This window comes from Pelodiscus sinensis, chromosome 14 (assembly GCF_049634645.1).
Source record: "Pelodiscus sinensis isolate JC-2024 chromosome 14, ASM4963464v1, whole genome shotgun sequence".
NCBI lineage: Eukaryota > Metazoa > Chordata > Testudines > Trionychidae > Pelodiscus > Pelodiscus sinensis.
Window position 1 is genome coordinate 6,397,134 of NC_134724.1, and position 22,803 is coordinate 6,419,936.

At 46.6% G+C, this 22,803-nt stretch overlaps 2 protein-coding genes across 3 annotated transcripts in view; one reads left to right on the forward strand and one right to left on the reverse strand.

The window, feature by feature from the left end:
• The window catches only part of CILP (cartilage intermediate layer protein), a 33,353-nt gene extending 11,358 nt beyond the window's left edge, over window positions 1–21,995 (forward strand). The window contains exons 3-9 of one of the 2 annotated variants that reach the window (XM_006129185.4): window positions 1,471–1,554; window positions 4,660–4,929; window positions 7,389–7,574; window positions 11,536–11,850; window positions 11,994–12,102; window positions 15,971–16,128; window positions 18,959–21,994. In XM_006129185.4, the coding sequence (XP_006129247.2) occupies window positions 1,471–1,554; window positions 4,660–4,929; window positions 7,389–7,574; window positions 11,536–11,850; window positions 11,994–12,102; window positions 15,971–16,128; window positions 18,959–21,288 (3,452 nt within the window). In that variant the 3' untranslated portion in view covers window positions 21,289–21,994. Of the gene's footprint in view, window positions 1–1,470; window positions 1,555–4,659; window positions 4,930–7,388; window positions 7,575–11,535; window positions 11,851–11,993; window positions 12,103–15,970; window positions 16,129–18,958 lie in introns of both variants that reach the window. The other variant, XM_014576615.3, reaches the window with a different exon arrangement.
• LOC102447193 (gonadotropin-releasing hormone II receptor-like) overlaps window positions 1–22,803 on the reverse strand; it is a 123,444-nt gene that overhangs the window by 91,318 nt on the left and 9,323 nt on the right. The gene's annotated exons all lie outside the window — the stretch shown is intronic.

Consider the following 22,803-nt stretch of genomic DNA (forward strand, 5'->3'; position numbering starts at 1 on the left):
ATAACAGAACTCTGTCGACAAAAGGAGTTATTCCTCCTAGAATGAGGTTTACCACCATTGACAAAACTGCCGAGTTCATGTCCACAGAACTCGGTGGTAGTATAGACGCAGGTATAGTTTTGTCAACAAAAGTCCACTTTCGTTGACAAAACCCTGTAATCTAGACGCACCCTTAGTTTGAATTAGCAGCACCGGCACGTCCACACTAACATTATTTCGGACTGACAAGTTCAGAATTAGCATTTTTCCTCACGAAAATCAGGACTACAGCGTTTGAATTCCACAGCCCCTTGGTAGAGTGGATACCTCGTGCAGAAATTCGACCTTGGGGGAATTATTTTGGACTAAGGGCCTCGTGTAGACCAGGCCCCACATACTGAGGTTGGAAGAGGGGTAAAAAGGCATGGGAGGAAGGGCAGTTAATCCCGTTGCAAGCACAAAATCAGGCTGAAAACCTGATGCTTCTGGTGGGGAATATTGTGAGGTCTGTCTTTGCAAACAATCTCAACACAGAAAAGTCATTTTCAGCCCACTGTTAAATGCCAGCAAGGACACAGGCCCTTTGCTACTGAGAAGGGTCACAGCAATTCTCCTCCCAGGCCGTTACTGGTGCAAAACAGAAGCATTGGCATGGCTTATGCCCTGAAACGCTGGACCCAAACACAGCCAGCAAGAAATGGATCCACATGAGACTCTCCAGGCAGGCCCCTATGCCTAGAGGGCGAATCATTCCAAAGCCACTTCCACACTAAGTTATATGGGTGCTGCTGCCTTTACAGCCACTGGGAGAGCCCTCCCCCCACCCCTAGGGCTGGCCTTACCATGAGGGGAACTGAGGCGGCCGCCTCAGGTGCCAGACTGGGCAGGGCGAGAGGGCGCCATTAGGACTCAGAGTGTAGAAAATTGTGCCTGCTTCTGGTGCAGATGTATTCTCTCTGCTCTAGAGTAGAACAGGAAGGAGGCAGAATTGAGACCTTTCAAAGTTTTGGCCCAAGCGAGCGGGATGGGGGCATCATTTGAGCTCCCCGCCTTGGGTTCCAAAATGTTGTGGGCCGGCCCTGCCCCCCCGTAACTCAGAGCCTGAGCTTCGTGCCCCTCCCAGCTTTGAGAAAGCTCAACTCCCCCCTTGGCAGCTGCGACCTGTGGCAGAGAAGCAAACCCCAGAGGAAATCGACGGGTATCAAAGCTGGGGCTGCCTCTAAAATCGTTATCTCCAGCTTTTAAAACACGGTCACTTTCCTGGCAACGACTCCTTGGAAACACACACACACACACACACACACACACACACACACACGTGAGCTACTTGGCTATCTCGTCAGATTGCGCCAGGCCTTGGCTCCCGCAGTGCTAACGTGGGGGAGATGTTCAAAGAAATGATGGGGGGACAGTCAGTCGCTACGAACACCTCCCCCCCAAACAAGCGCTCTTCTCCTCTCTCGTTAATGGTTTTGTAAATGTCTCCCCCAGGTGAGAGGGTCTGGAAGCAATCCGGCGGCAGGATCCAGCCCAGACAGAGAGCCCTCGTTCGCTTTGTAAAGCATCCCCCCGCAGGTAAGCCGTTTTCTGTCTCCAGGAGCTACACGCAGCAGGGATCGGGGTCGTTCTGTGCACGGTTTTTTTTTTTTTCACACTTAATTTACAATGGAGCCAACGTGTTTCATTAGACGAGGCGCTGGTGCAATGGACTCATCCCCACCTATGGCAGGATGTGACTACCACCGCAATATGCTTCTGGCTTCTCTCCTGGAACACTGAAGGTCAAACAGGCAACCGCAGCCTATTCCTCTAGCTGGAATGCAGCCTCACTCGATTCCCTGAGGGACGTAAAGTTCCTTCGAGAGGAGGCGGCATACAGAACTCTCGAATGGGGAGCAGTTCCATTACACCCCTCCTCTTCCACACCTGGCTGCCTGAGTCCTCAGAAGTTTGATGGACCGCTCCCTGCCCCACGCTTCTTCCCCCGCACACAAAGCCCCTCCAGCAGAAACCTCCGAGGAGGAGACTTTGCCCCACGCTGTGCACAAGCAGAAGGGAGGGGCCCTGAGAAAGTTGGGCTGTGCAGAAAAGCGCCCAGGCCCACTCTGGTCATTCAGAGCCCTCCCCACACATGACCTGCACAATGAAAAAACAAGCCCTCGCCGCCAAAAGCAATGGCCCTGCTTTCTCAGGGGTCCCCACAAGCTCTGGATCAGTGCGCATATGCTCTTGTAACGGGTGCATGGGTGCTGCTAAGCAGGTAAATGTGCCCCCTGCTCTGGATGGCCACATCCCCCCCTTCTTTCCCCAGTCACATAGTTCCCGCCAGGACTAGGCATAATCTGCACCCAGGTCCAGGTGAAGAAGCCATGGATTAGGCAGGGGGCCTGTGTGCACAGCACTGGGCAAATCCTTAATTCAGTAGCTTCAGGAGATAGCAGAGTTAGTCTGTACAGGATAAACTTCAAAAACAACAAATGGTCTGGTAGCACTTCATAGACTAACAAAACATGTAGATCAGTGGTCCTCAACTATTTGAGGTTGCCGGGCGCCAGGGGGCATGGCCTTTCACCCGCCGGGCGCCAGAGGGCGGGGACACTTGCGCGCCCGGGGGCGGAGCCCCCCCATAGCCGCATGCCCGCGGGCGGGGCCCTCCCATGCGCCGCGCGCCCGGGGTGGTGCCCCCTCCAAGGGCTGCACACCCGGGGCTGGTGCCCACCCCAAGCGCCGCGCGCCCAGGGCTGACACCCCTCCCTCCCCCAAGCGCCACGCGCCCAGAACACAGGCAGCCAATCCGCGGCACTCCCAGGGCCGGCGCTCACCATGGCTCCCGCGGGCACCATGTTGGGGACCACTGATGTAGATGGTATCATGAGCTTTTGTGGCCACAGCAAACTCTGGTCACTTTAATTCAGTGTCACTCCACAGAAGTGAGTGGAACTTCCCTCATTTACCCCAGCTCCCTACACTCTACCCTGACATGAACCTCTCTGGGCGCTAAAAGGTGGCAGATAAATCCCATCTAACATGCCCATGAGTCAGAGGCGAGTTCTTTAGAGAGGGTATGTCTACACTTGCACCCTATTTCAAAATAGGGATGCAAATGAAGACATTCGAAATTGCAAATGAAGCCGGGATTTAAATATCCCACACTTCATTTGCATATTCACGTTATGGCGCTATTTTGAAATAAAACGTGCTGTGTAGACGCGTTATTTCGAGAGAAAATCCTTCTCTCGAAATAACCCTTATTCCTCCTAAAATGAAGTTTACCAGTTATTTCGAGAGAAGGATTTTCTCTCAAAATAACGCGTCTACACAGCACGTTTTATTTCGAAAGAGCGCCATAATGTGAATATGCAAATGAAGCGCGGGATATTTAAATCCCAGCTTCATTTGCAATTTTGAATGTCTTCATTTGCATCCCTCTCTCGAAATAGGGTGCAAGTGTAGACATACCCTCAGCTCCCCGCCAAAAACTTGCCTCCATCCCTGCTTCCCTCCCAAGCAGAATGCTGGCAGATGGGCCAAGTCATTTAACTGGTTAGCCCATCAGGCCTGAACCCTCTAAACTCCCAGCACATGCCTGTGTCACCCTGCATCCAACCCTGATCCTTCCACAATGGTGCCTACGATGTTTCTTGCTGATAAACGGCCATTGAGCTATCTTTGCCCACCAGTTCCTCCCCGCTGTTTCTGAATCATCAGGAAATACCCCATGGCCTCAAGTGACATTCCCTCATGCCACACACAGTTAACTGGGATTTATATCGCAGCGGGCACTGAAAGCGATGAGCAACAACGATGTTAAGACAGCGGGATTGCCACACGCTCACAGCAGCTCCCCAGGCCTTCCCATTGCATTTTCCCTTCGTTGCCACAAGGAGCTATGGTCGGGGTGGGAACGAGCCGCCCACGTGTGATGCGCTCAAAGCACAGAACCGGCGACACGCCTCCTGCATGTCACAGAAAGGGCTGGTGCTGGCTGCTTCTTTCCCCCTTACACTGATGGGGAAACTCACGCGTGTTGCCAGACCCGTGGGTAGAGCTAACACAGCCCTTGGCAATAACCCCTCTTTCATGCCGAGGAAAAATATTTCAGATTTGACAGATTTGTTTGGAACAGAAGCTTCTAGAAGGGACCACACTAGGAAGGGGGCGGGGGGATCTCAGCACATCGTGCGAACTCAAATTGATTAACTCTCAGACATCCCTCTCAGGCAGCCATTATACCCACCGTTGTTGGCACCGAGGTTAAGGGTCTTACTCGAGGTAACGCAGCACAGCTGGCATTAGCTTCCAGGATTCCTGACGTGCTGGGTCCTTCCTCTAATCCAGGGTGGGGAACCTAGTCCTTCCTCTAATCCAGGGTGGGGAACCTAGTCCTTCCTCTAATCCAGGGTGGCTCATCAGTGAGGGTTTTATTTTATTTGGGGAGGGTTGTTTGTTTCTCACTTGTGTGCGACTGATTTTTCTGTGGGTCAGCGGCCCCTGACCCAGAAAAGGTTCCCCGCCCTTGCTCTAATCACCAGACCACGCTCTTTTCTGGGGACACACGGAAAAAGAAGGGGAAAAAAAGCATTCAAAGTAGAGTGAAATGGGAAGAAGCGCCAGAACACAGCGTGGGAAGCCTGCGCCGAAGCAGGCTGTCCATACCGCAGCCTCCTTTCTGTTACCCAGATCCTGGAGAGTGGACCTCCTGGTTCAGCGTGGACCATCCGGGTGGCAACGGGGATTACGAACGTTTAGACGCCATCAGGTTCTACTTCAGGGACAGGGTGTGCGAGAGGCCCACGCGGATGGAAGCGCGGACCACGGACTGGGTTCCTGCCCAGAACACAGGCCAAGTGGTCCATGCTAGCCTCCCGGAGGGATTCTGGTGTTTGAATAAGGAGCAGCCTGCAGGGAAAACCTGTTTGAATTATGCCGTACGTTTCCTGTGTCCCACAGGTAAGTGCAGCAGCTCTCCGGAGGGTTGCAATGAATATTTGGCATGGAAGGGCCAACACGCCAGCCACAGATGGTGGCAGTGGATCTCGGAGCCCGGATCAATGCCATGGCGTGGGGCTAGGGCACTAAAAATAGTTGTGTACATGTAAGACGTTGCAGCTTGCTCTCCATCCCATTGTCCTCCTTAGGCTTCAGACCCCGAGCTGCAATGCCTACCCAGCTATGTTCAACACAGTAACACAAGCCCACAGCTGTTGAGGTGGGCTCCAAACATAAAACACTGGCTGGCCCCATGACATTGATTTTATTTTTGTGGTATAATTGATCTATTCCCCTGCTGTGGAGTTGGGCCCTGCCTCTGGGGGAAGCCGTCAGGGGATGGTTGCAGAGCAAATCCTCTTTGACTTGGACCTGCAGTGCCAGCTGCTGTCCTGGATAGCTAGGCCTGGCTCCCTGCTCCTAGCGCCGTGACCTGGCACACCGGGTCACAGTGCCACTCACTCCAATTTGACCCGATCGCTCCCCCATCCTCATCATCAGTTGGGCCAAATACAGTGGTGCTGCAATTCCGTTCATCAGGCCCAGGGTCACAGGAGCTCAAGCAGAGGGTTGAGTTTTCATTTGATGTGGTTTGCCTCTTCGGGTTTTGTTTTATGTTGTGCTATTTCCTGTTTGTGTGAAACACTGGGCTCTACTTCTCACTCCCTCCTCCGACAGCATTTTAACCCGTGCGGCTGTCTTCTGAGACGGTTCTCTGTCAGATCAACCAACCAGAACGCTGGGTGTGAGGCACCAGATGCCGACAGCTTTCAAATGTCCAGCTAAGCCACAGCGCTTCCTGACTAACCAGCCCTTACCGTTCTGTGGCCGTGGTACTTTGCTTTCCTTCTCCAGCTACCAAAGTCCATAGAAACATCTGCTTTTATAAGACGGGGGTCATGTTCCAACACGGTTATTCAATGCTTTGCTAGGCACCTGTTGGCATTTCTTCCAGGTTACCTGACCTTTTTAGCTAGCTTATTATAACAGCTGGAAGAACAACATATAAAATGGTGCATATACTTTTTTTTTTCCATCACAGCAGATTGGTAGGTATTTAAAATAATATTTTAATAACTATGCTGTGTGGCAACTTTCATTTGTAACCATTGTATATTTTGCAAGCAACACCTTCCATTTAATTCCATCTAGTAATTATTAAAAATGAAGGGTCTTAAGAGTCCAACCACACACCACAAGACCCCTGACATGCACTGCAAATAATCAGAGCCATAAAATGCTATGTAAAAACTAAGTAGTATTCCAGGGGTCTGTTCTATCTTCAGTTAAACAAATGTAATTCTCACAATGGAAATGCACCTGGGTTATAGAAGACAACGTTTAATTTCTATCAGAGTCATTGAACCAACTTGTGGCAACTCTCTTCAATTGCAGCAAAGTAGGTTTAAGTTGGACATTAGGAAAAAACTTCCTGTCAGGGGGGTTAAACACTGGAATAAATTGCCTCGGGAGATTGTGGAGTCTCCAACATTGGAGAAAAAACAGTTTCTTGCCATTTCAACCAGAAAGGACACTGTCTCAACGACTTAATTACCTGCATCCTGCTCCAGAAGCCTTTTAAATCTGCACTTAAAAGGGAATCCTTTGAACTGTCATTCATGCTAAAATTCGACACTCTACGTGTCGGTCTCAACAAAGACACTAACTATCTTACCCATTACAAAGATAGCTTCCCCAATTATCACCTCTAATACCATTAGCTCACAGACATTTACCTTCCTCCTCCTCCCTCCCAGCATCCCCCTCCTGTTCTGAAATGTGATTTGTCCTTTTCATTTGTGTTCATTTTTTTAAATTGTATCCTTTGGTATATATGGTTGTGACAATTTTCTTCCACTATTTGATCTGAGGAAGTGGGTCTGGCCCACAAAAGCTCATCATCTAATAAACCATCTTGTTAGTCTTTAACTAACAAGTGCTAAGTGCTACATAGTCCAACATTGGAGGTATTTAACAGCAGGACAGATAAACATCTACCAGGGATGATCTAGACAGTGCTTGGTCCTGTTGGGAGGGCAGAGGACTGGACTTGATGACCTCTCAACATCCCTTCCAGTTCTAGTGTTCTAGGATCCTTGAATCCTTCCATCTAAATGACAATGTGTGTGGTTTCCTTTAAAACAAAGACATTCAGGACTACGCATCTCTTGCCCCTGAGTTTTACTTTAGTAGATCTGAATGTAGCATCCTGCACAGATTTCAGCCAGATGCATTTGGAAGTCTTCTCGTAGCTTATTACTCAGAATCTGGAATATGCTTTGGGGTTTTTAAAATCTAAATCCACGTGCTTTGCCTTACAATGTGCTTTTTAAAAAAATCACTACCTTTTTGCCAGGCAGGAGAGAATATGCGCTGCATGTAACATGCATGGTAGTAACACCCCAATGCTGTCATTCAAGGGTCTCTGCTGCAAGACTCAAAACAGTTTTGGTCTCCGTGGTCGACATGGAGTGCATGCTCAGCACCATGTGGCAAAACTGGGGTTCAGACCCGCATCAGAACCTGCCTTGCAGAAAGCCGCTTGGACCTGCACTGTAAGGAACCGACTGAGGAAGGACGACTCTGCTTTGGACATTCTTGTGCAGGTGCTCGTATAAAATTGATTGCAGTGTCCTTTACCTGCATGAAATGGTGTCACGGTCTCTCTCCAACTGGAGCCACTAGTGCGATTTTAGCATCTTTCTTGCCAGTCCGGCAGGAGGTCAAAGCGTGAATAAGTGACAAAGTCTGATTTCCCCTTTCACCCCATCAGTGGTCCTGCTAGGTCAGGGCTGAAGTACACCGATAGGGAATTCATACTCCTGCTGTTAAACGGCAGGTAAGCACAGGCTAACAAAGGGCTCTAGGAATGAGCTGATATTAAAACTCTAAAGCATCAAAATTAGGGGATCGAAGGCGAGGAAACACTCAGGGCTCCATCATGGATTTTGTGGATTAAGTAGCATCTATGTTTTCATTGCTGCTCAGCAGTTCTCAAAGGCTGTGTCTAGACTGGCAAGTTTTTCTGCAAAATCATCTGCTTTTGCGGAAAAACTTGCCAGCTGTCTACACTGGCCGCTTGAATTTCCGGAAAAGCACTGACGATCTCATGTAAGATCGTCAGTGCTTTTCCGGAAATACTATGCTGCTCCCGTTCGGGCAAAAGTCTTTTTCCGAAAGACTTTTGCGCAAAAGGGCCAGTGTAGACAGCACAGTAGTGTTTTCCGCAAAAAAGCTCCGATTACGAAAATGGCGATCGGGGCTTTTTTGTGGAAAACCGCATCTAAATTGGTCACGGACGCTTTTCCACAAAAAGTGCTTTTGTGGAAAAGCATCCTGCCAATCTAGATGTGCTTTTCCGAAAATTCTTCTAACGGAAAACTTTTCCGTTAAAAGCATTTTCAGAAAATCATGCCAGTGTAGACGTAGCCAAACTGTGGCCCATAGACAGGGCCGAACTAAGACACGCACAGGCCCTAAGCTATGTCAAGTTAAGAGGCCCCATAGCATTACCAAATATGTGTATTATTCTAACACAAAGGACAATGAAAATAGAAATAATAAAGTTTGATATTTGTATATACACCCCAGTACATAGGCGAGGATGCAACTAAAAACTCCCCCCGTTCCCCTAGATCAGGGTGGGGAACCTCAGGCTCAGGGGCTGCATGCAGCCCCCGGCTTGCCTGGGTCCAGTCTTTGAGGATCAGGGATCCTCCATGCTGGCACTTCAGCCCCAATCCAGCTTTTCACTTGTGTGTGGACCTCAACTGACTTTTCTGTGGGTCAGCAGCCAAAAAAGGGTTTCCCACTCCTGCCCTAGATATTCTGCAGATGTGTCCTCCATCCTCCTCCATGTGATTTTGTATTTAGAGGCCCCTCAAAATCTGAGACCCTAAGGGCACAGCAGGGCTAACACTGAAATAAGCTGCGCAACTCGAGCTACGTCAATTGCGTCACTTAAGTCGAAAGAGCTTATTTCGGCTTTTAGCGCGGTCTACGCAGCAGGAAGATCAAGAAAGAGCACTCTTCCTCCGACTTCCCTTACGCCTTGTACAATGAGGGTTACAGGAGTCAGAGTAAGAAGTCCTCCACTCAACATTATTTCGAAATATCTGCTTATAGTGTAGATGCGGACTGTGTTATTTTGGGATGTCAGTTATTCTGAAATAGCGCTGCTGGGTAGATACAGCCTAAGCTGTAGCTCACTTAGGGTATGTCTACACTTGCACCCTCTTTCAATAGATGGATGCAAATGAAGACATTCAAAACTGCAAATGAAGCCGGGATTTAAATATCCCACGCTTCATTTGCATAATTGCATTATGGCACTATTTCGAAATAGCGTTATTTCAAAATAAACATGCTGTGTAGGCGCGTTATTTTGAGAGAAAACCCTTCTCTTGCAATAACTGGTAAACCTCATTGTATGAGGAATACGTTTTTATTTTGAGAGAAGGGCTTTCTCTCAAAATAACATCTGTTATTTCAAAATAGCGCTATTTTGAAATAGTGCCATAATGCGATTATGCAAATGAAGCACGGGATATTTAAATCCAGACTTCATTTGCCATTTCAAATGTCTTCATTTGCATCCCTCTCTCGAAAGAGGGTGCAAGTGTAGACATACCCTTAGGCTACGTCTACACTGGCATGATTTTCTGAAAATGTTTTTAACAGAAAACTTTTCCGTTAAAAGAATTTTCGGAAAAGCACATCTAGATTGGCAGGACACTTTTCCACAAAAGCACTTTTTGCGGAAAAGCGTCCGTGGCCAATCTAGACGCGATTTTCCGCAAAAAAGCCCCGATCGCCATTTTCACGATCGGGGCTTTTTTTGCGGAAAACACTACTGTGCTGTTTACACTGGCCCTTTTGCACAAAAGTCTTTTGGAAAAATACTTTTGCCCGAACGGGAGCAGCATAGTATTTCCGGAAAAGCACTGACGATCTTACATGAGATCGTCAGTACTTTTCCGGAAATTCAAGCGGCCAGTGTAGACAGCTGGCAAGTTTTTCCGCAAAAGCAGATGATTTTGCAGAAAAACTTGCCAGTCTAGACACAGCCTTAGGGTATATCCACACTGTAGGGCTTAAATTGAAAAAAGCTATGCAAATTGAGCTACATCAATTGCGTATCTTCAAAATAGGGAGTGTCTTATTTAGACACTTATTTAGATGCAGCACTTATTTCGAAACAGAGCACTCTTCCTCCAACTTCCCTTACTCCTCGTACAATGAGGGTTACAGGAGTCGGAGTAAGAAGTCCTCCAGCTCGACAGTATTTTGACACTATTTCGAAATAGCTGCCTGCTGCGGAGAGGCAGACTAAATTATTTCGGAATAGCGCAAGTTAATTCAAAATAGTGTTGCAGTGTAGACGTACCCTTAGTTTATGCATAAATCCGGTACTGCCCAGGGACTGCTGGTAATTTGCTGAGCACTCCCTGGTGGTCTGCTTGCTAGTTGAGAGCTGTTAGCTATCCTTATTAGCACATGGTAAGCAGCAGTAAAGGTAGACAAACTATGTTCTATACTTTCCTAATGTTACTGTTGCCACGGAGCTATTAAGCTATTATGAATGGAAGAGGAAACGGTGCGAGCCACTGGGATTAGAAAGGGAGATGGTTCCCTGAAACACTCTGTTAGGCATAGCTCGTTTTAGCAAAAAGATTCACTGTTTTGAAGCTAATCTGTGAAGCCCCTAATTCTGTTCTTAGAGAAGGTCCATGCAGTGTCTCCCATTGCGTACTCAAGTCAGGACAGACCCAGGGCCCCAGAGTTAACTGGGTCATTAATTTTATAAATGGACCTGACTCGTGCTGTGCACTTGGATCTGCATCCAAACTTTCCAAGTGTTTACAGTGTCTGGATTTGTGGTTTTAGTTTGCCCCCTTGGATAGCAGGGGCCAAGCTGGAAAGTTCACATCCAAAGCTAGATTCAGATTCCCCCCCGGTTCAGTGCTAGATGGTGGAACAGGGTATTTTCTAGAGCCGTGGTCACCAACCAGTAGATCGCGATCTACCAGTAGATCTCAGAGGCTCTAAGAGTAGCTCTTGAGCCCTCTCCGAACTGCGCGCCTGCGCAGTACATTTACATTAGATTTCCTCATTTGAGGAGCAGCTACTCACCGAGCAACAGCACAGGTGAGTAGCTGCAAGAAATGGTGGGAATTTTTTTTTTAAAGTAGCAGTATAAGGCTAGGGGATAGCAAGTGATGGAGAGGAGGAGAATAGAGAGGGCGGGGCTTCAAGGAAGGGGCGGGGCGGTAGATCTTGGCTTGGTCTGTCATTTAAAAAGTGATCTTGGGTGTAAAAAGGTTGGAGACCACTGCTCTAGAGCCAGCTGTTTCAAGATAGTGGCCAATGGGAATACACTTTCATTAAGTGACAGCAAAACAGTCAAATAGACAGCTGTGGATCATCAATAAAAATATGTTTGGGATAAATTTATTTCACGTGCCATCTCTGCCTTATTGCATTTAAATTAAAGCAAGGTGCAAGGTCTTTTATGGAAAGCATCACCAGCTGGGATTCCTTTTAACCTACTGCCCCTTTCTTTCTCAGAGTGCAACCTCACTTGCTCCATGGGCCGTGTGAATGCTGAGTGCAATGCCTGCATGTGTGAGGACCACATACTGCACGGGAGGGTCACCCTTGCAGACGGCATGCCGGCCACGGAAGCTACTGTCTACCTGCAGTCCGAGAACCTGAAACTGTTGACTGAGACCGATAGCAATGGGGGCTTTAGGATTCCTGGCATGTGCCCGGACGGCAAAAACATTCTTAAAATCAAAAAGGTCAGATACGCTACGGCGACTGTCCCAGTCCCGGAAAGCACCGAGAAATCCTCAATAATCCATGTGCGTCTGAAAAGAGCAGGTAACTGCAGACAAAGAGACTCCTTGCAGGAAAATTTACAGCTATGATCCACTGACTGCTTGGCAGTTAGCTCTGAACACTCACCCAATCTAACTGAGGTTTTAAAGTGGAAAGAGTACTGATTTTCTTCTCCCTCCCCACAGACAAGCCATACATGGTCAATAATCCAGTGGACAAAGTGAGGAAAATAGGGCAAACCGTGGCACTCTGCTGTAAAGCTGTTGGGAATCCAGCCCCGGATCAGTATCGCTGGTAAGCAATTAGAAGCAGCCCACAAAGAGTTATTTTTTGCCTTTGAGTATGCTAGACAGAAAAAGATGCCACATTGTGTTGGTGCTCTTACGAGATCTACTGCATTTAGGTTTCTTTGCCGAATCACACTAACTCCTTATATTAGGGTGTGTCTAAACTACATGGCTCCATCGATGGAGCCATGTAGATTAGGCTGATCGGCAAAGCGCAATGAAGCCGCGATTTAAATAATCGCGACTTCATTGAAATTTAAATGGCTGCCGCGCTGAGCCGACAAACAGCTGATCAGCTGTTTGTCGGCTCAGCGTGCTAGTCTAGACGCTCCCGCGCCGACCTGAAAGCCCTTTATCGACCTCCCCGTTATGCCTCGTAGGATGAGGTTTACCGGGGAGGTCGATAAAGGGCTTTCATGTCGGCAGGGGAGCGTCCAGACTGCCCCGATCTGCTGACAAACAGCTGATCGGCAGAGCAGGGCAGCCATTTAAGTTTAAATGAAGCCGCGATTATTTAAATCGCGGCTTCATTTCCCGTTGCCGAACAAACAAAACTACATGGCTCCATCAACGGAGCCATGTAGTTTAGACGTACCCTTAGTGACAAGTCTCAGAGGGGTAGCTGTGTTAGTCCGTATCTGCAAAAACAGCCAGGAGTCCTGTGGCACCTTAAAGACTAAGATTTATTTGGGTTTAAACTTTCATGGGTAAAAACCACTTTGTCAGATGCATGGAGTCTAGCGCTCAACTCCATGCATCTGGCAAAGTGGTTTTTTACCCATAAAAGCTTATGCCCAAACAAATGTTAGTTTTTAAGGTGCCACAGGATTTTATATTACGGTAGCACCCAAATGCCCCATCTGCGCTGGGTGCAGTCGAACTGCCGAAAAGAACCAATCCCTGCCTCGAAAGGCTTGCAGTCAATAATGTGTCTGGCCATTTGCATCTGGAATCTCAAAAATCCCCACTGGAATTCTACTGCTATTGAAGCAGGATTTAGTTTAAAAAAAAATCACCCAAAAATGCAGCTTAAATCAAGGGACATTGCTGGCTTAGGGCCTGAGTATAATATTCCTTAAGCAGTACTTTATTCGTCAGTTCATTGGACTGCCGATTGTGAATTTCACTATCTAGCCCTTAACTTGTCCGATGACTTACTATAGTAAAACTGATGGATCAAAGAGTAATTTTCTCTGTAGCATTTTATCTCCCTATCTTCTTCCCAAATACATTTTTGAAATGTGACAGGCATCCCTGCCTCCACCCATCCTGAGAGCAGCCAGAGCCAACACAGGAGAAAGGTCCCTCTGGAGGTGGGATGAGTTCTTGAGTGGACTAGGGCATACAGCACTTGCCTCAGGCTATTAGTGTGCAATTACAAATTATAGCCTGGGAAATTGTTTTTGTAATCATTGTTTCTCTACAATTTATACTATATTTCTCCTTCTACAAGTCTGCAGTCAGAGTTAGTACACAGCTGTACTGGAAAATATATATAATTTTAGAACACTTAACCCAGCAGAACCGTCAAATGGGACTGTCAGCCATACAGTAGTCGGCTGTGTTTTAGTTACAACCTCTGGGAGCTGGTTATGCTAAAGCTGGATTTGCGATAATTTTTACCAAGTTTAGCATCATTGTGGTTCTACATGCACCGGCAATGGTAGAAGCACCAGCAGAGGCCAAATGAAAACATTTTGCTCACCACAGATCTTACCCTGGTGCAGTGTTTCCTGTAAGTTGTGTACTTGTGTGGCCACTCAGGAGGTATCCAAATGCCACCCTGCTGACTGGCAGAGCACTCACAGCTAGGTTTGTGTTTCTCCTGGTGGTGCACATTTGCACATGGCTCAGGGCACATAACATTGTTCTGCACATGGATGGAGAAAAATCCACACATGGATGAAAAAGATGAGAGGGAACATTGCCCTCATGACATGGTGGCAAAAACCAGTCCCTTTAGCATTTCCACAGTTTCTAGCAACAGTTAAGCTGAACCAGCTGGCAAATGGCCATGGTAGGAAAACTGCAAGAAATTTTCAGTGCAAACAAGGCCTAACATTCCCAACACCCACAGCTGAATTCTGAACTTGTCTCACACCACCAAATTTACCCAAGCACAGCTCAGATGTGAATCCAGCCCAAGACTGACGTGCAATGGTCATAGTTTTACCCATCTGAAAGTTTTTACCAGTTTGAGAGAGACCAATACACAAGTAGCATGGACCCAATGCCCACAGGAGTCACTAGACAGACTCCTTATTCCTTTCTAGCAGGGAGAGGGGAGAAAAAAAAAAAGGGAGAGAATACAGATGCCTGGTAAAAGCTTTGAAACCACAGAAAAATTGATTTGCCTAATCTCTCCCTCTAATGACTCTGTGAAGGCTTGGGCATTTTGGTGTCAGTGCTGGTGAACTCAACCAACAAGCAAGTTCAAGCCAGTCATCAATGACAACAAAGGGGCTGGTTGCATATATTTATTGTAATCAGTGGTAGAGATGTAGCCGTGTTAGTCTGGTGCAGCTGAAACAAAAAACAGGACTGTGTAGCACTTTAAAGACTAACAAGATGGTTTAATAGGTGATGAGCTTTCGTGGGTGATGATAGGTGATGATCTGAGGAAGTGGGTCTGGCCCATGAAAGCTCATCACCTATTAAACCATCTTGTTAGTCTTTAAAGTGCTACACAGTCCTGTTTTTTATTGTAACCAGTGAGTGTAAAGTATAACAAAGATGAGCTACAAGCCCCTAGAGAGTTGCCAAAGTATCCCTCAGTGTCCTAAAATAATGTATCTATCAGATACTCATAAAAATACCTTGCAGTGCCTTCTAATTAAGGATTTCAAAGACCATTATTCGAGAGTTGAAAGCTCAAAGCACCTTCGTTAGATAATACTAGTCTAATTTTGCAGATGGGGAAACTGCGCAACCCAGCAATACGTGGTAGAGGCAGGAATAGAAACCATCTCTCTATTTATAATCCTGCGTACGAACCACTACATTAGTGGGGAGCAAGCTGCAGTCCAGAGCTGCATGCGGTCCTATTGGGGTTGTGCGTGTGGCCCACGAGACATTTTGTTTACCGTTGCCCACGCACAGGGTTGCCAGATTCCACTGGTTTTTGTCTGCATTTTTTTTTCCACCTACCAGAATTACAAAAGTCACACGCACTTAAAGAGAGGGCATATGAAGTGAGGCGGGTACCGATTGCTCACAATGTTGAGAGCCAAAAGCGGGGCTACACTTCAAATCATATGCAAATTCTAGGAACGCAAGCACAGTGAGCAAAACTACCCTATCCCGGGAGACCGTCTTGGTTGCAAGAATCTTGCAGCCCACTGAGATGAAGAAGGGCCGCTCATGAGGCCTACCCAGCAACCTTTGTGTTGCCCCTCTTGCACTAGACCAGGGGTGGCCAACTCGTGGCTCATGAGCCGCATGCGTCTCTTCTCCCCCAAAAGTGCGGCTTGTAAAGCCGCTCCTGCACCCCCCTCTCCACAGCCTCTGAATTCCCCCTCCCCCGAACACCTCTGTGCTCACCGGGACGGCGATTCAAAATGGGCACCCAAGATAGCAGCCATTGACAGGAGCCTGATAGGATATGGCCAAAAAGCCTAAGATTGTTTCTTAAAGGGGCGGCCTCCTTTTCCATTATTTTTCTTGTTGCTTGACAATTCTGGGGTGAGGGAGGGGGGCTTTTCTTTTTTTTTTTTTTGCTTGACAACTTTGGTGCAGCTTGTTGCACTTTTCCCGCTGCTGTTTCGGCTCTCGTTCTTCAATGGATTCGCCACCCCTGCACTAGACCATCCTTTTCTTGTCCTGTCCAGTTGCTTGACTTTTGAACCAGGCTCCAGAATGATTTCTGTCTCTTACAGGTACCACAATGGAACTTTGCTGGACTCTTCGGTGTATAAATATAATAGCAAGCTGGTGTTACGGAACCTGAACATGGACCAGGCTGGGGAGTATTTCTGCAAGGCTAGCAGTGATGCAGGATCTGTGAAATCCCAAGCTGCTACACTTTCGGTCATAGGTAAGAAAATGTGCACGTTACAAGAAGCTTGGGAATTGCTCACGTGCAAAACCAGTGGGCGCATATTTTGAGGCAATTTAGGACACATTTTACAGAAATAATATTTATTATTGGCACAATACAAGATATATTTATTACCAACCAGAGAGTCACAAAAGAAGGAGCCTTGTGCACTTTGGATCATCTACCAAACTCCAGTTTAATGACCTGCCCCCAAATAATTGTTTCAAAGAGTGGAGTGTCTGTTGAAAAATGTCAAGTAATGTACATTGGAAAGAGTAATCCCAACTATACATACAATATCAGGGGCAGATATAGGGCAGGGCGAGCGAGGCAGCCAGCCCGGGCCCCGCGCTTCAAGAAGCCATGCGCCATGGCGCCACTACGCATGCGCCATGGCAAAGGGGGGCCCTACGAAATTGGGCTACCCTGGGCCCCGCAAAATGGTCATCTGGCCCTGTACAATATGATGGGGACTAATTTAGCTAGATGGGTTTATGAAGGGGATGGTTTGATGAGATAACATGATCTTGGTAACTAATTGACTATTCATTATCAGTGGGAAATAGGTCAATGGAGGGATGATAGGAGTTACTGTAGAGAACTTTCTGGGTGTCTGGCTGGTGAGTCTTGCCTACATGCTCAGGATTTAGCTGATCGCCATATTTGGGGTCGGGAAGGAATTTTCCTCCAGGGTAGATTGGCAGAGGGCCTGGAGGTTTTTCGCTTTCCTCTGTAACATGGGGTACAGATCACAGCTGGAGGATTCTCTGCATCTTGGGGTCTTCAAAGTATTTGAAGGCTTCAATATCTGAGATCTAGGTGAGAGGATTATTCTAGGAGGGGGTGGGTGAGATTCTGTGGCCTGCACTGTGCAGGGGGTCAGACTAGATGATCATAATGGTCCCTTCTGACCTTAAAGTCTATCAGCTACAACTACGAGATCTTGGAGTCATTGTGGATAGTTCTCTGAAAATATCCACTCAGTGTGCAGCAGCAGTCAAAAAAGGAAACAGAATGTTAGGAAACATTAAAAAGGGATAGGGAAAAAGACAGACTATCCTACTGCCTCTATATAAAACCATGGTACGCCCACATCTTGAATACTGCGTACAGATGTGGCCGCTTCATCTCAAAAAAGATACATTGGCACTGGAAAAGGTTCAGAAAAAGGCAACAAAAAATGATTAAGGATTTGGAATGGGTCCCATATGACTGTGTGGAAAAAGTGAATAAGGAGAAGTTATTTATTTGTTCCCACAACATAAGAACTAAGGGTCACCAAATGAAATTAATAGGCAGAAGGTTTAAAACAAACAAAAGGAAGTTTTTCTTCACGCAGCACACAGTCAACCTGTGGAACTCCTTGCCAGAGGAGGTAGTGAAGACTAGGACTTTAACAGGGTTCAAAAAAGAGCTAGATAGACTAATGAAGGTTATCTAGGATTGGTACGAATGGTGTCCCTAGCTTCTGTCAGAGGCTGGGAATGGGTGATTGGAGAGGGACTGTTTGAGGGACTGTTCTGTTCCCTCCCTCTGGGGCATCTAGTATTGACCACTGTCCGCAGACAGGATACTGGGCTAGATGGACCTTTGGTCTGACCCAGCATGGCTGTTCTTAAGTCTCAGTACTTTAAGAAACTGGGGCTGAAGCCCTGATTCAACAAAGCATTTAAGCCTGTGCCTTGCTTTAAGCATACTTCTAGAGCGGTGTACGTCCGCTCCATATCCACAATTAATTTTTGCAGCTATTAGAGCAGATGTGGATATTACAAAAAGGGCTCCGCACGGCTGCTTGTCCCGCTCCGCCCAGCCCAGCGCTTACTGGGGAGTGGTCTTCAGAGTGCTCCAGCGGAGGAACATGGTCCGGGAAGAGTGCTTGTCCCACTCCCTGGCAGGGCTGAGCAGACCAAGCACCATTCCCCGACCATAGCCCTCCACAGGAGCGTCCCTGGTAGGAGCGCCTAGGAGGGACAAAGCAGGACAAGCATCCCTAGGACATGCATCCACCCACACAGACGCTCCTCCTGAGAGCAGGATACGGTGAGACCGCTTGCTGCTGCAGAGGTGTGGATGCAGATACACTTTAAAGGCAGGGAGCAGATTGTAGATCAGAAGCATGTTGTTTCCAGTGAACATGGATTAACAGTTTTATATCCATGCAGAGCTCCACATATATTTCAGGTCATCCCGACAAAACCCTCAGGCACACGCTTAACTTTAATAACAAATGGATACGCTTCATTTGAATGGGATGTTAGCACATGCCTGAGGCCACTTCTCCACTTACTGGAGGATCCACATAAGGAGGATCCACATCTCCATTTACTGGAGGATCTGGTGATCCATTTTACAGGGTTCAATTTAGCGGGTCTAGTAGACCCACTAAATTGAATGCTGAGGTTGCCTCTATCGGCACCAGTACTCCTCGCTGTTACAAGGAGTAAGGGAAGTCGACAGGAGTGTTTCTCCCATCAACCTCTTATTGTGGAGACGGTGCCAAGCATGGCTTAAGGTATGCAACTACAGCTACATAAATAACTTAAATAACATAGCTGGGCGTTGATGTACCTTGACCCGATCATCAGGGTGTTGTGTAGATCTGACCTCAGGGCTTTTCTGCATAGAACTGACTTTAATCACATCTTTAAACATATGCTTTGCTCAACTAGAACCATGGGCATTTGAGTAAACAGAAGCGTGTAACACATGCAATTATTCTGTATTCTGAAACCTTATTGCTATTGAAATAACTCAACCTCTGAAGGGCTCAGATGTGGCGATGAACTGCACAGAAATAGGTAACATTTACTAACTTCTATTTTAACAGCAACCGATGAAGCTTTCTGCAATCCAAGACCCGAAAGCTACTTTATCAGGCTCCCACACGACTGTTTCCAAAACACAACTAACTCCTTCTACTATGATGTTGGTAAATGTCCAGCACACAAATGTGCTGGAAAGACAGATATAGGATTCCAGTGCAAAGACAGCACCGCTTACTGCTGTGGCGTCTCTAAAATGGAAACAAGAGAGATAGAGTGCCGTGGATATACCCTTCCCACTAAAGTTGCTGTGGAATGTGACTGTGGCGTGTGCACTGAGGTCAAGACAACCGTCCGGGGGAGAGCCACAGCTACAGATAATGGGGAACCAATGAGATTTGGCCACATCTACCTAGGGAACAAAAGAATCGGCATGACGGGCTACAAAGGAAACTTCGCTATCCAAATCCCAGCAGACACAGAGAGGCTGGTTCTTACTTTTGTCGACCGCCTACAAAAGTTTGTGAACACAACTAAAGTTCTGCCTTTCAACAAAAAGGGAGGAGCCGTGTTTCATGAGATCAAGTTACTAAGAAAGCAAGCCCCGGTTATGATAGAGTCCTCTGAAACCAACACGATTCCCTTAGGAGACATGGAAGGGGATGACCCAATAGCGGAACTAGAAATTCCTCCCAATACATTTTATAGGCAGAACGGTGAACTCTACACAGGCAAAGTGAAAGCCAGCATTACATTTCTGGACCCAAGAAACATGTCAACAGCCACAGCTGCACAAAGTGACCTGAACTACATAAGTGAGGAAGGTGACATGCTCCCACTGCACACATATGGCATGTTTTCCATGGACTTCACAGACGAAACAGCCTCCGAGTCTCTTAATGCAGGGAAGGTAAAGGTTCACCTGGACTCTGCGCAGGTCAGGATACCAGAACACCTACAGCAGATAAAGCTTTGGTCGTTGAACCCAGAGACAGGATTGTGGGAGGAAGAAGGGGACTTTGAACCTGACACAAGCACACGTCGCAAACGGGAGGAAAGGACTTTCTTGGTTGGGAACATGGAGATCAGAGAGAGGAGGCTCTTCAACCTGGATGTCCCGGAGAGCAGAAGATGTTACGTCAAGGTCCGAGCTTACCGAAGTGAGAGATTTCTGCCAAGCGAACAAGTTGAGGGGGTTGTGATTTCCATTATCAACATGGAGCCTGCAGCAGGTTTTTCATCCAACCCGAGAGCCTGGGGTCGCTTTGACAGTGCAGTCACTGGGCCCAACGGGGCTTGCTTGCCAGCTTTCTGCGATGAGCAACGTCCAGATGCCTACTCAGCTTATATCATGGCGAGTCTTCGGGGAGAAGAACTTGAAGTGGTGTCCTCTTCTCCCAGACTCAACCCTCATGCCATTGGAGTCCCACAGCCATATCTCAACAAGCTCAACTACAGGAGAACAGATCATATAGATCCTAGAATCAAGAAAACGGCCTTCAGTATCACAGTGGCCAAACCAAGTCCAAGCACTGTAGAAGAGAGCAATGGCCCCATCTACGCTGCTGAAAACCTAAGAGAATGCGAGCAAGCACATTACAGTGCCGCTCATTTCAGATTTTACAGAGTAGAAGGAGACAGGTATGATTACAACACAGTTCCCTTCAATGAAAATGACCCGATGAGTTGGACTGAAGACTACCAGGCTTGGTGGCCTAATCCAATGGAGTACAGGGCCTGTTACATTAAAGTCAAAATTAACGGCCCCCAAGAGGTGAACGTAAGATCTCGCAACATGGGCGGCACACATCCATACACAGCTGGCAAGCTTTACGGCATCCGAGATGTGCGCACCATTCGAGACATGGAGCAACCGAATCTTTCAACCGTGTGCCTGGAATTTAAGTGCAGTGGCATGCTGTATGACCAGGACCGAGTGGACCGTACACTGGTAAGAATCATTCCCCAAGGAAACTGCTATAGAGAAAGTGTTAACAGCATGCTCCAGGAATATCTAGTGAACCATCTACCTTTTGCCGTAAATAACAAGTCAGGTGAGTACACGATGTTAGCACCTCTTGATCCTCTTGGACATAATTATGGAATTTACACAGTCACTGACCAGAACCCTAGCATAGCCAAGGAAATAGCTCTGGGTAGATGTTTCGATGGCACGTCTGATGGTACTTCCAGAGCTATGAAGAGCGATGTAGGCATAGCATTAATTTTTAACTGCGCTGAAAAAGAGGTGGCACAGCAAAGCTTATTCCAGCCTCAGCAGAATTCAGCTAAGCAGGGGGAAAGACCCAGGATCAGAAGGAGACAAAGAGAAACTTGCACTGGCCATGCCAGTATGAGAAGGGTTACACAATGCAGAAGTTTACCAAGAGTTTAGCCTGTGCCAATGGATTAGAAGCGTGCCAAAGCACCAGTATGCTATCCAGATTTCATTAAATATATTCTAAAAAGAACAGCTACCTGCAAATAAGCTAATCTAAGTACATCTGCCCAGCTGCAGTTGGGAATTGTTACTAAATTCTTGAGACATCATTTCTATCCTCACTCAACTCTAGTAATTGAGGTTTGTTCAATTTCTACTTTTCTTTTTTATGTCACCACAAAGCAGAGATATGAAGCAACCATATTACCATGTTCGCATCCTTAGTTAAATACAATCACCATAAAAATTATATTCTTGCTTGATTCAAACTTACGCCCAAAGGGAAAAAATTCAGAGATTTAAACAATGCACATAAAATATTTTTCTATGTTCTGGATCCAAAGACTTTGCCAGCTAGGAGTACATGAAAAGTAGTTGGAAACAATAGAAAAGAATAAACTGATTTTTCGTACTGAATTCAGCTGCACGATTTTGTACTTGAAATGTAAATATTTTATTTATTTCATGCTCTTTTTAGAACTGCGTATTCATCTCTGAAGTATTGTCTAGTGCATTTATTTTATTTCACATTTTTGTAGCATATGGAGAAGAAATTATGTGGATTTTTAGCCTTTGCTTGCCAAACACTACAGTTCTATTTTGCTTCTTGCTTGATTCAAGTAAAAAGTCCACATTGTAGAATAGTGTAGGTAATAAAAAGATAATTTTTATAACTTTGATAGCGCTGCATTTCTTCTGTGTCTGAGGGGGTCTATGCTCAAGTAACTAAATAGGCGCAGAAGAGCCAAACAAATCACTGGCAAGGAATAAATTTGCTAAATGTAAAGTGCAATTTTTTTCTTTTCACAAACAATTCACAAAACACATCACAAAATCTTCAATTTGAGCCACATTCTGAGGGCCCAGCTTTGGCAGCACAAAGCAGCCGTGAAAACTGCTTTAAATGGGCAACTAGAGATTCTTCCATACTATGACGGGCATAGTCAGAGCGTATTGTGGCAACTCCTTCTATTACAAGCCAGTGTAATTTAGAGCAGCCATGAGGCTACTCTCAGGATCAACAGCAGCAAAATTGGCACCCAGCATCCCTTGAGACAGGGAAAGTACTTCCCCTATCTCCTCAGCTGATCTAGCCCTTGCTTGTTCTTTAGAGATCTAACTTTGCTCATTCCTGGAAAGTTTGTGTGAATTTCTTCAGCACTTAGACCCTAACCTGCTGATTGCTCAAGAACCATTAATAGCAAATATTCACAATCTGTGTTGCATTGGCTAGCTGCACAAGGCATAAGGTTTTGCTTCTCTTCCCTGAATGACTGGCAAATGCAACTAACCAACAAAGGGCAAATTGGGCATTTTACCATCACACATACCATTGGAAATGAATATTTAAGGTTGAGGTTTGGGACAATAAATCTCTAGCACTGGAAAGATATCTCAAAAAGGAAAAAATTCACTTCAGAAGGGAAACAAATATTCAGGTCCAAGTTTTCCTTACTTTTCATTAAGGGT